Source organism: Mycteria americana, chromosome 5, assembly GCF_035582795.1.
Source record: "Mycteria americana isolate JAX WOST 10 ecotype Jacksonville Zoo and Gardens chromosome 5, USCA_MyAme_1.0, whole genome shotgun sequence".
In the NCBI taxonomy this organism is placed as follows: Eukaryota; Metazoa; Chordata; class Aves; order Ciconiiformes; family Ciconiidae; genus Mycteria; species Mycteria americana.
In genome coordinates this window covers 59,981,369-59,993,646 of record NC_134369.1, presented here as the reverse complement: position 1 = coordinate 59,993,646, position 12,278 = coordinate 59,981,369, and the positions used below count along the sequence as shown (strand labels likewise).

General features: G+C 46.3%; 1 protein-coding gene across 1 annotated transcript in view; it reads left to right on the top strand.

Moving 5' to 3' along the window:
* The window catches only part of CCDC85C (coiled-coil domain containing 85C), a 115,100-nt gene that overhangs the window by 81,540 nt on the left and 21,282 nt on the right, over positions 1-12,278 (top strand). The window contains exon 3 of the mRNA XM_075503565.1: positions 5,957-6,061. Coding sequence (XP_075359680.1) covers positions 5,957-6,061 — 105 coding nt within the window. The remainder of the gene's footprint in view (positions 1-5,956; positions 6,062-12,278) is intronic.

Here is a 12,278-nt window from a genome sequence, read left to right as displayed (position 1 = left end):
CGTCACAGTATTCCTTTCCATCTAGTTGCATTTCATGTTAAGATACATAATTTCTTCTAATGCTATGTTGGATAGCAGATATAATATTAATAAATTTAAGTGGTGCGGTGTGTAATCTGCTGTCTCTTGAGCTTAGTGCCAGTGGGTCTGTGTTGTAGGAAAACGAAGCTGATTATTATAAAGCTTCTGAAATGACAGTCCTCTGGGAAGTCTGCTGTCACTGACTCACGTATGCTTGATTCTCCTCTTCATTCTGGGCACATTTTTCCATGCCTTTATAAAGGGGCCCCCCCGAGGTAAACAAAAAGGGGCTTTGTAGGACTCCTGCCCTCCGAATTGGTGCTTGTTTTTTTCTTGGTGTTTTTTTTTTTTTTTTTTTTTTTTAAACGGCATGTGGACCAGGAGAGGAAGCTTTCACAATGCAGGAGGTTACAACTGAGTTATGAAGAAGCGAGGAGAGCAGCATTTCAGGTGCTCAGACGTAGTCCTCGGGTGCCAGCAGGGCGGTCCCTCCTGGCCCCTGCCACGCAGCAGGAGGGTGTGGGTCTCCAGCAGCTCTTCTTCACATCTGCCAAGCCTCCGCCGGTGCCTTGGACACACGCAGGCACGGGATGCCCCTGTGTAGACACCCGAATGGCTCCAAGGTGACCCTGCAGCCCGTGGGGAGGAGGGAAGCTGTGACTCTTTGCGAAGGCTGTAATATTTCCGCAGGGCACAGGGTCAAACTGATCATTTATGATTTTTTTTTTTTTCTTAACCTCTGTTCAGCCTTCAGCTGTTCCAACTTATGCGAAAGGAGAAAATAGCGTTTTCAATTAAAGGCTACTTATGTAACAACCCTGTTTTGAATGCTAATTCATGAATTACTGGAAGCTGACAGTGTCGCTTTTTAATTTTCCTCGGTCACTTCAGTACATAATTCTAATTGAAATAGTTCTATTTTTTTTGCTAATCTCTTTCATAAATGCTGAGAAATAACTGTCAAATGAATTTCTCTCTTTCTGTATTTAATTTCTGTTAAGAATGGTCCATTTTGTTACATCAAAGTGCCTTGGAATTAAATCCTTTTCTTTTTTCTCCCTTCCAGCAGAAGTAACACTGAAGAGTAACAGAAAAGACGATTTCTCTAACTTGTCTATAAGTTTTCAACACTTTATCTTCACAGTTGGTTCAACATGGCCACTGCACTGATCTGACTTTACTAGACAGAAACGGAAAGGAAAATAAATGTTTCTTCTTAGTACTTTGACCTTAAAATACCACAAACACCATCATTCTTCTTGTGTTACTTGTGTTATTTTCAAATTGAATCACTCAGCACATCAGGTCAAAAAGTCAGAGGCCACCATTTCTTCTCCCTGCTAGCAGGATAGAAAGCTTTGATAAGAACAAGTGTTTGCTGATTTTTTAAAAAAAGTGATTTTAGGCTTTGGTAAGCACCAAGACTTTAATTTCTATTGAAAGTATTTTAAAAGATACATTATTTTTTATGGAAAATACTTACCACTTTCCACCCATGTTAATAATCAAATTGCTTCTGTTTTCTAGACAGAGAAAAAGTTGGGTTTGCAGTCTATTTTTACTAAAAGCTGATTTGTTGGTCCTGTTCTTTTCTCACTGATGAGTAGGCAAAACTCCCTTCCCTGCCAGGAGGGGCATGTCTAGGTCCATTTCTTTCATAACAGGGCTGACAAAGATCTCGGGCTTTGGTCCAAGAGCAGTATCTTCCGGGGTCACTTCAAGTTCTGCCTAGTTGAAAAATTTAGCAATAAATGTCATGTCATTCTTTCCAGATAATGAAGAGTTATTGTGTCTGAGGGGCCACTGTGGAGCTGTCGGCATTGGCAGTGTGTAGCACAGGTTTGCGCTGAAGGCGAAGGTGTTGGGTCTGCAGGCTTGTCCCGTGCTCATCGGCTGGTGAAGGGAGGCAACACCATGTAGAGTGATGCTGAGTTAGACCTAGGGGAGGTCTTGCACTTTCGTACCACTGTGAAAGTCAGGAGATGCTTTCTTTTTCTCTATTTCCTTTCCTTTTCCTTTTTTTTTTTTTAACATTTGGGTGAAACTAGTGTTTGAAAAAAATTCACAGTAAAAGAGCAAGAGCTACTCCAGAGTAGTCAATGGCCAGTTGTTGGCGTTTGCTGGGGACGAGTGTACTTCAGGTTATGCAAGTTGTAAATTTGATCAGGTTAAGGAAAGACTGACCACGAGTCTCCTCAGCTCTCTCTTGGTCTCCTTTTCTGTGTCCCTCCCCCTCTCTCTGCTCCTCAGCTTAGAAAACATTCCCAATGAAAGTTCAATCGAAACAGCACTCTCCCATGGAGTTTTAGCTCAGATGAAAATGATTTTGCTGATAAATTCCTTGAAACTCCAGAAATGTGAAGTGATTTTACCTAAAGGGTAATTTATTGTAGACATGTTGCTCATTAATTGAGATAATCTCCAACAATGATGATGAACAGAGATGATCAGGGATTGTACTTTTAAAATGCCATTCTGACTAGAAAAGCAATTTGGGATCCACTTACATCTCAGTAATGAAAATTGGGTAAGGTAATAAGAGATTTCATTTTGTGAGTGAATTCACAGTGCAAATACCAGGATTTTTAATTTACGTTTAAGTGGAGTAATGGCTACTCATTCTGATGCATCATTAGTCATATTGCTTTTTAATGAGGGATTCACTTTCTTTTCCTGGTTAGCTCTAACATTGATAGCAAAGCCCAATGAATGCGTAAGTATTTAGGGAGGTCTGATGAATACGTGTCACTGCACCATTTTAATTTAAAAAAGGAAGAAAAAGCAGTTTTCCTTCTATGGTGAAGAAATATACATTTGCTTTTAGTGCAAGGAAAATAAATAGTGCAGAACTGTGATTGGTAGGCTGTTGTAAAAAGACTTAAAGTAAGATACATTTTGAAACAAATTCTAGAAAATACAGAAGGCAAATTGCATTGAGTGGAGTGCTTGTGAAAGGGACTGGCTTTACGGCTGACAGCGGTAGGAAAAAGTGGTTCTTTGGCTGTCTCCAACACGGGTGCATTATAAATAATGGCAGATGAAGATTCTTCTTGCCCTACCAAACCCACCCCATGCCCCAAACCCCTCATTCCTCTTCTGGATAGATCTCTGTTCAGCATGTTTATTTCTTAGATGTCTTTTCTTTTCTTTTTCTTTTCCTTTTTTTCCCCCCCCCCATTTTCCTTTCTTTTCTTTAATTAAGAGCTTGTTTTGATGTTCATTGAACTCAGTGGGAATCTTTCCATCAAATTGAATGCATTAGGTCAGATTCATAATCAGCAGTCACTGAAACAACCTAACAATAGTTTTGTCACACACAAGTGCACTGTCTGAAATGGGATTTGCTTAAAAAAAAGCCATAGAACTAATCCATTATAAACACTTGTTAGAGCAGAGTTTTGACTGTATCTGTATATTTACCAACACAATTTTAACCAATTTAAGCCAAATTGAAATTAATGCAGACACTTGCTCCAGGCAGGAGCATAGGGCAGTTAAATTAAATCAATTTAAACTAGTGTATTTTTAGCCACAGCAGTGTGATACTGCGTGTTGACTAGACTTAGGTCTGGTTGCCTTCCTTCCTTTGGTGAGTGAGGCATTTTGATTTTCTATGAGGACAAGCTGTAGTGTGATGAAACACATGCTAGGTCTAATGTAGACCAACCCATTCAGACTGAGGAGCAAGAGAACAAGTTTCTGGGAGGCAAACAAATGTCCGCCAAGTTTCTCTTTCTCATGCCTGTTTCTACGCTCCTGGTGCCGCATAAGCATGAGGCATCTTGCAAGTCTCAGTGTGGTTTGCAAAAGTCTGAGCAATGCTGGGCCTCTAAACACTGGCGAGGCAGTGCACGTCCTTCTGGAGCAGAGCCTTCGAGGAGATCTGTGACCTCTGGGGTCTCCAGCACAAAGCTACAACCTCACATTTTCGCTCAGCTGTTTTATTCTGCTTTTCCCTTGCCCGTGCAAGTGCCCGTTCGTGACAGATGTCAGGGAAGGGCGCGCGAGCTCCTGAGCTGACAGACTGAAGGAGCGGGCAGCAGAGTGTCGGGACCTCTCCAGGAGGTTGCTGTCCCCCTGTGCACACACAGCAGCGATGAAGAGGTTGCACACAGCAGGGCAGCGGAAGCATAACCAGCCAGGGTAAAATCCTTTCTGGATAAGCACCGAGAGACCCCTACACACCACATGCCTGGGACAATGCCAGTAAACTAAGAGTCTTCTCATCATCTTCCTCTGTGACCTGCTAACCTTCCTTTGAAAGTATATACCTCCCATGGCGGAGGAAACTCAGTTTTGCAGCAGTCACTTTTTAGCTTCAGAAGGAGTTATCTTCCTCAGATCGTTCTGTCTCTGACTCTCTATTGTGAAATGCGAAAGAAATGTACGATCTTCTCTGATGCCACCTTGTAAATTCAAGGGAATCCCAGACATCCAATATGCTGAAGTCATTCTGTGTCACTTGACTCCATGTGAGGCACAACAGTTCCCAGCAGATTGGGTGATACAGGACTAGCATCCATTTCTCATGATGGCTTTCTTGAAAACTGCCCTTTTCTTCACAGCTTGTAAAAGGAAAGTTGATAGGGTGAGTGCGCCAGAATGGTTGTGAAAGCACTGGGTCACACTAGGTGTTTTAACCTAAGAAAACAACATTTTGAAATAAAACCAAAGCTGAACATGTCCTAAAAAAGGCTATGTGGCTACAAGAAAATGTTTCTGACACTGATAGAAAATGATGTATCCACTATGAATGCACCTATTCTTCTCTGCTAAATGGGAGCAAGGAATGGAAATGAACTTTCCATATTTCCAGAGATCTGTCCACAGCCACAGTCCCCAAAGTCTTGGGTATGGTCAGGCCTTTGGGGTTGCTGTGGGGTTTTTATATACAGTTGAGCTGATTTATGAGATTTCCTGTTAAATTTCATTGCACCAATGGCTTTTATTTGGTTCTTCTGAAGTAGAAAACATCATTTCTGCAGCAAATGCAAGTCAAAAGTCTTAATGGAGCATAAAAATCTAAAAGGTCATGATTTTATAGCTTTAAAACAGAGGACAGTGCACTGCTTGATACTCTTAAAAATATGAAAAGTTAATGAGGATGCTTATTGGTAATAGAAAGATATAATCTTCTCCCAGACCTTTGATTTTGTCTACTTGTGTATTGGCTTTTTATGGGTGTACTTTTATAATTGAGAAACTCTTCTCGTTCTAGGACTGTCCTGTTCCAGAATCACAGAGAGAGAGAACTAATAACATGAGGCAGAAACTTTGTCCCAGGAAGTTTATTCAGTACTCTTGACAGCCAGTGCTGCTTCTCCCTTTGAGCACATTTATCTGGTTTCTAGGGTCATATAGGCTCCCTTTATTTATTTGACTTTGTTTAAGACCTGTGGGTGCATGCAAATTTATAACCAAATAAGAAGCTGCTCCTGTCATACACATTTTGCAAGCTTAGGTGAATCACAGTAGCACTGTTTATGAACTCTCATTGCTTTCCACATGCAGGTGATCGGAATAGCCTATGCTGTTTTAAAAAGAAAAATCTAGAAAATGTCTCCTGGTGGATTTCTTTTGCTGATTTTGATTTAATCTGAAGTCTTAAAAATATTTTTTCATTTGCATCTTAACAAATGTTTTTAACGAACACGTAGGAACTTAGATAAAATAAAAACACCTTCTTGCTGTATCACTTAATGGAGTAGACCTTGAACGGTTCACCTCCAGCTGCTTGCAAATGTTTTCTCCAGGTGTGGGCATGGAAAAAGCATTTTATTACAATGTTCACTGTCACTGCTGTCACAGGGAGAAGTAATGGGAACAGGTCACGGGACAGAAGTGGTCATGGGAAAAGCCAATACAGCAGGAGTGGCACAGCTTTCCTTCTTCTTGTTAATACGGACTGTCCTGTTTTCTGTCGTTGTCTTTGCAGCAGTCCAGCACGGGGGACCTGAGGACCCTGAGGAAAGGATTGTCCCCATACCACTCTGAGTCACAGCTCTCCTCACTGCCGCAGTATCAAGACGCCCTGCAAAACGTAAGAGACGTTTTCTTACCTATACAGACAGAGCAGTGGGTTTCCCCGAAAGCGGGCATGGCTAGAGGAGGGCACGTGAAGATTACTCTCAGCTCTCCCAGCTGAGAGTTCACCCCGAAACCGGTGCTGCAAATGTGCAGCTGAAAGCTGCAGCTGTTGGGAGGATGGGGGGCCCCTGGAAACATTGATCTTTACCTCAGTTTGGATCATCAACTTCCCAGCATAGGTTTTTCAGTTAACTGATGGTCACTGTTGTGCATCTTTTAAAGCAAGGGCGAGTCTTGTTATACCAGCAGCTCCTTCTTTGTAAATGCCGTGTATGCCTGCTGTCAAAAAGCTGGTCGTGGATGAGGCGAAAGATGCTAAGTGTCTGGCAGTGCATGGTCGGGGTTGCTTTAGCGATTAAGTTCTTAGGACTTTCATTGCAGGTTTTCCTGTATCACGAATGAGGTTTATGCTTCCTAAGATTTGCCTGTGTTGCTTCTTCTCAAACAACAGAAGAATCTGATTAAAGCCCCTTGTGAAAGATGGATACTGTGCTGCTGTGCCAGGGCTCCTCCTGCCCTGGTGTGCCAGGCATGGCTGAGCAGGCCAAGCCCTGCCAGATGATTGTCTTCCAGATGTTTGCCTGACTGCCTGAGATGCTACATTTGCTTGGTGACATTGTTTTCCAGATTGCAGGAAAAGCGTAGATGCAGTCAGGGAGTCCTGCAGTGAGTGGGCTGCGAGTGTCGTGAACATGAGCAAAAGCCTGATGGCAGCACAGCCGGGGGACCTCCCTGCTCCCCGCCTCTTCTGCACCGTGTCCAGGGCACTGGTCAGCAGAGCTGCGGGTACTGCAGGACCAGTTGTACCTTGGCTGCCTGCTTGGGTAAAAGTAATTCCGAAGATTTAGTGTGCCTCTTAGAGCTGTAAAAAAGAGGTAATAATAATTTAAGAAAGTTTGCATAAATAAAACTCGGGTGGAAAAGCAGAGCCCCTTTCTATCCCTGCTGAACTGCAGGATGGATGGAGACCCTCCAGCCAAAAAAAAAAGGGACTCATGCAAATGAAATGGAAGACTGTGGCTGAATATCCACTTTTCTAACTTTGTGCCCCATATATAAAGTCAGGAGACTTTATAAGGAGGGCAGAGAGATATGAGCCTGGAGGTGTTTGTCTGGCTGTGCCAGTGCCTTACGGTTTTGGGGATTTTGCTTCGCTTCCCTTGTGCTCAGGTTTTTGATCCCCAGCTTGGTTCCAGGTGGGGGACGCTCAGTCGACCTGTGCTGGTTGCCCCACAGAGAGCCGCTACGCACAATTTTACATTTATCTTGTGGGTCAGGCCGGGATACGGCCGGCAGCTTTCTGCAGAGGAGCTGTGCCTGGGCCGGGAGCTGGCAGGAGGCTCCTCTGCCTGAGCATCGGCCCCGCAGCTCGCTGGGGCTGGTGAGGGCTGGCGGCAGACGGTGCTGCCTGCGGGAGCCCTTCCCGGCCACTTGTCCCTCTTTTCCCTCCTTCCTCAAGGAAGAGGTGGCACTTGGCATTTGTGGAGAGGCCCAGGTGCTGCGTGACACTCACCTTCATCTGTCACCCTGGCTGTCTTCTGCCTTCTTTGCAAAAAGATGATAGAGGAAAACCAAAGCCAGCTCTGGCTCCAAATCCACATCGTCTGGGATACTTACGTAGCCTTTTATTTACTTGTTCCTACCAAAATCCCTTTGGTTTGTGGCTTGACGTGATATGTTGTCTTTGTGATGAAGGATAACGATCACAAATTCTTGCAGATGTCTTTGAATGTCTCGGGCACCTCCCAGAAAGTGGACAGTTAGACGTACCTGACTTTCTCTGCAGCCTTTTTTTTTGACAGCAGGCGTGAGTTTGTGAGAAATCGTTCCTCTTTATGCCTGCACAGGCTTCACGCGGGTGAGTGATGGACAATTGGTGTCGGCTCCAAAGCTGACACATCTGTTCAGGGTTTCATCATCGTCACTGCCTGTGCAACTCTTTGGGGAAGTTCCTCAGCACATCCCTCACTGTCACACAGTTTGCACGTAGGCATCACTCCAGCTCTCCGTGGCCCTGACGTACCTCAGTTAATGAAACAGTTTGGTGTTTCTAACGGATTCTGGATCATGGACACCGGTGCACACTCAAGACGCAGAATCAAAATACACTCATAATTGCAATCTGTGCACTGTTTAGTCAGTGGTGCATCATGCAGGTGGTGAATTACAGATTTGCTTTGCGGTCTGCAGCGGTTACCAAATATCCAGGAAAAGCAGTCCCAGGAGGTTAGTTCTGACCTGCAAGCCCCTGGCCATTGCAAGGGAAGGTGTGACATGTATGTTAGCTTGAACTGATAGAAAGCTGGTCAAACTCCCAGCCCTGGGAACTGCAAACCAGAGTCATCTCATGGTGTATCAGAGGCTCCCCGTGTCCTTTGGGAGGTGAGGGCGATCCCTCGGGCTCGGACTCTGAGCGAGGCATGAGAGGAGATGCAACAAGCAGCTCCCCGTGGGACCTGCCATTCCCCTGGGATGAGAGGGGCACGCTCCAGGGCAAGCTCGTTGGGCTGGCTCAATCTTTCCCATCGCCGGCAGCCTCCAGACCTGCTCAGCCTTGAGTCAGATGATGTCCCAGGCATGGGGCTGACTTTGAGGTACCTCTAAGCAGCACCCTGCTGAGGACCCAGTAGCCAGCCTGGTGTCTCGGTGTCAGTGATGAAAATGATCCCAAAGCATCCTTGGAGGCCTTGTGCTTGCATTTGCTAGCCCGGGCTGTTGCTATGTCTTCAGTACCTTGGTTCTCTGTGGTAGCTATAACAGATTTTTTCACCCATGTTTCATTCATGTCGTACCTGCACTGCATGTTCCCTTCGTGGCTCCTCCACGTGGATGCGGCAGCACTTGGGATGAGTTATTGCACTCAGATTAGCAGCCCTCTGGTTTACCGCAGGAAGCTGTTGGAGGAGTAATGCTGGGGAGTCTCAGATGTGTGGCTGGAGTGCACAGAGAAAGTGATGCTCAGTCTGTCCTGGAAACTCTTCCAGCTCAGAGCTTTTCTGGAGTTTAACTGTACCAGGTGGGAGTTACTGACTCTCAGTTTTGTTCGTTGGCATTGTCCAAGGAGTCTGGATTGCCTGGTCATATGGTCTCACCTCTGGTTAGTGAGGTGGAAGTTACATTTCAGTAACACCGAGAGTTTTGGGAGAATAACAGCGGTTTGGGGTCATTGCTGTTGCAGGGGGAGGAGGAGCCCTGTTGGCGCAGTGCTGTGAATCAGGACTGGGAGCTGTGCCTGCCACTGTGGAGGGACTCTTATCCCGCAAGCAAATGTACCTTCTTTTCACCTCTCCGTGCCTCAATATTTCCCTTGAAGGAATTGGGTGGGAAATCACCCATTTCATAGCATGGTTTTCAGGCAGTTCTTTATCACTAAGCTAAATGCCACTAAGTGCTTCAGCATCCTCCAGGGAGGGACACTAAAAGGTGGTGTTTAATTTTTGGAACAGTATAGCATTGCTGGAGAGTTCACTTGTTTCTCTCACGGGCTTTCTCCAGCATTAATGGAATGATGAGTGAAGACTGGCAAGTGGAGTTGTCCACACTCGGTGTCAGCTCTCAGGTCTCTTGCTCTCTGTAAAGCCACCCTACATGGTACTTAACCTTTGGTCACATCTAATGATTGCTGAGTTATGTTTCTGACATGGGGAGAATGTATGGTGGGAAAGGAAATTCCCCATCCACAGCAGTAAGGCTCTTATTTTGTTACTAATAGTCATGTTTCAGCAATTAATTTTCTAAGAGGTGGAATCTCAGCTGCTGACTTCTGGAGCATTCGAGGCCCCTGTAGCACAGCCGAGGATGAGTGCGGTGGCTGAGGCACAGCCCAGAGCTTGCATCTCTGTCTCTTCTCTGCTCCCTTTGGCCTCTTCTTGGGTGCTCTGGCTGCCCACGTGGACACACGGTCCCTGCAGACCTTCACGTTCCTGCCTGCTGCCCTGCGTCTGTGCCCCAGGCACGTCTCAGTGCCCAGGCATGGGAAGGTGGCCTGAGAGCTGCACATGTTCCTATGGTTGGAGGTACCTTCACCTTGAGAAGCTCATAAGCCAGCTGCCTGGAGGAGCCATTTATCCACATTGGCATAAAACACCATTAAATGTGAACCAGCCTGTTACTAGCAGTCAGAGCTAGCCTGGCTGGCTTAGACTTAAAATTTACTAGCAGCATTCATGTGATTTATAATAGGAATCCTGCCTTTGCTGGAAGTAACTGTAGAGGTATGTAATGGAAATATTAAGGTTAGCACGGATGAAGTGTGCATGGAAAAGTGTGTGTGAAAACACCAGCAGGAACGCTAGAGCAGGGGATGCAGGGATGGCCTGTGCTGATGACCAGAGACCAACCGACAGCAAACAAATGGGTAAACACTGCGGGGTGTGTGGTTTTCGTCAGGACCAGGAGGTCTGTGCTGTGATAAGGCTGCAGCACAGATGGCTCATCGCTAGAAGACCTGCTCCCTGATAACCGGAGCAAGGTTACACCACGATATGCCATTGCGCTTCCTGTGGTTCCAAGAGGAAGGCTTAGATAAGGTGCCCAAAATGAGGGAAAGGAGACAACAGGCAGCAGCTTTCCTAGGGTTTATGGGGGGTGAGTAAGCAAGATGCTGAGATAAAGATCAGCCTCTAATAACCATTGACTCCTAAAGCACGTGAAAAATGTGTCCAAAAGCCAGCTCTTTGTTATCAATGAGGAGGGATGCCAGAGCTGTCGTTAGGACTTGCTAGTGGGTGTCCCTTGTCCTCTGTGTCGAACACAGTGACCCTGACTACGCCACATGGACATCCACCTTTTGGTGAATGCATGAGTGTGAGTTTGTAGGTGTGCAGGTGTGAGTGACATCTTAGAGAAATCAGTTTTAGGTTAAAATAAATATCACTTTCCCCTTCCTTAAGTTTTTGTACTGAGTTTATACTGCGGTAGTTTTCTGTGTGAGCCCTTGCTGAGGAGCCGGAGCTCCCAACAGTGCCTCGGCCGGGTGCGGGAGGACGTGTCTGCGGGTGCTGTACGTGGTGGCTGGAGGAAGGGACCTGTGCTCATCCGGGGTCCGGAGCTGGGAGTCCCTGGGGAAAGCGCCTGCAGAAAACGCTCTGTGAGGGCTGAGCAAAGTTCCCTCTTTTGAGAAGACAGTGATGATGGTGCCATGAGCAGCCTTTATATACATCTCTAGGGACTACAATAAGTATCTCCGGAAAAAAGTGGGATTTCCATTAGCGTATTCAAAGCTGCATCTCTCAGGAGTCTGGTTTAGACTACAGGCCAGGCTGGGAAAAGACAATTCCATTTTTCCTCCCTAAATCTACTCCAAAATCAGCGAGGTCCATCGGAAGACACAAAGAAGCAGGACAAATGTGGTTATGTAGTGGAGAGTACTTGACTGAGAGGACCGCCGAGTCCCTGGCTTCCCAGCACTGCCTCTCGTTGCATTTTTCTCCAGCGCCTGTTTCATGCAGGACACAGAGCCTGGGAGATGGCTCTGGCCGCCCGGCTCCAGCACCAGCTTCTTCGGCTCCTTCCCTTGATTCCCACCATGCTGTCACGACCAGCTGCGTTTCGTAGCTCTGCCTTGTAGAGATACTTGCGAGAAGCGTATTTCATTTTGCCAGATGGCATGCACGCTATTATAAAAACAAACCCAAATGTTTGTGGTTTGTAGGTGTAAAGAGAAGCCGTTAGATGGGGTGGGAAGGGATGATAAGAGAGTCCTTGGCTGACGCGCTGGCTGTCTCCTGAGCCTGCGAGAGCGGTGGCGAGGGGAGGTGATACGAGGGCACGTAGTAGCTAAACCCCAGCCCCACTGACAGTCCTGTCTCTTCCTTCTGGCTGGAAAGATAGTGGTCTCCATCCTCTTTGATACAAGGGCTAAGGCAGAAGAAAAGCGAGAAGGTGACTCGGTATCTCTCCCTCAGCTCCCTGCAGAGGAGGGACCAGGCTGGCCCCTGCGCCAGCCTGGCGTAGGCAGGGAGATGTGGCTGTGGCCCAAGCCTGGTCTTGGGTCTCACTGGGGGATCCAGAGCAAGTCTGCTAGTCCCTTCCTCAGCCTGCATGGGAGTAAATCTGTTCCTCTCAGGGAGGAGAACTGGATCGGCTTCTTAAAGCCAGCCTGACTTTTACAATCAAGTTTGAAATGGCCAGAGACCACTGTTCCCGTCTTGGTGCCCAAGAGATGCACC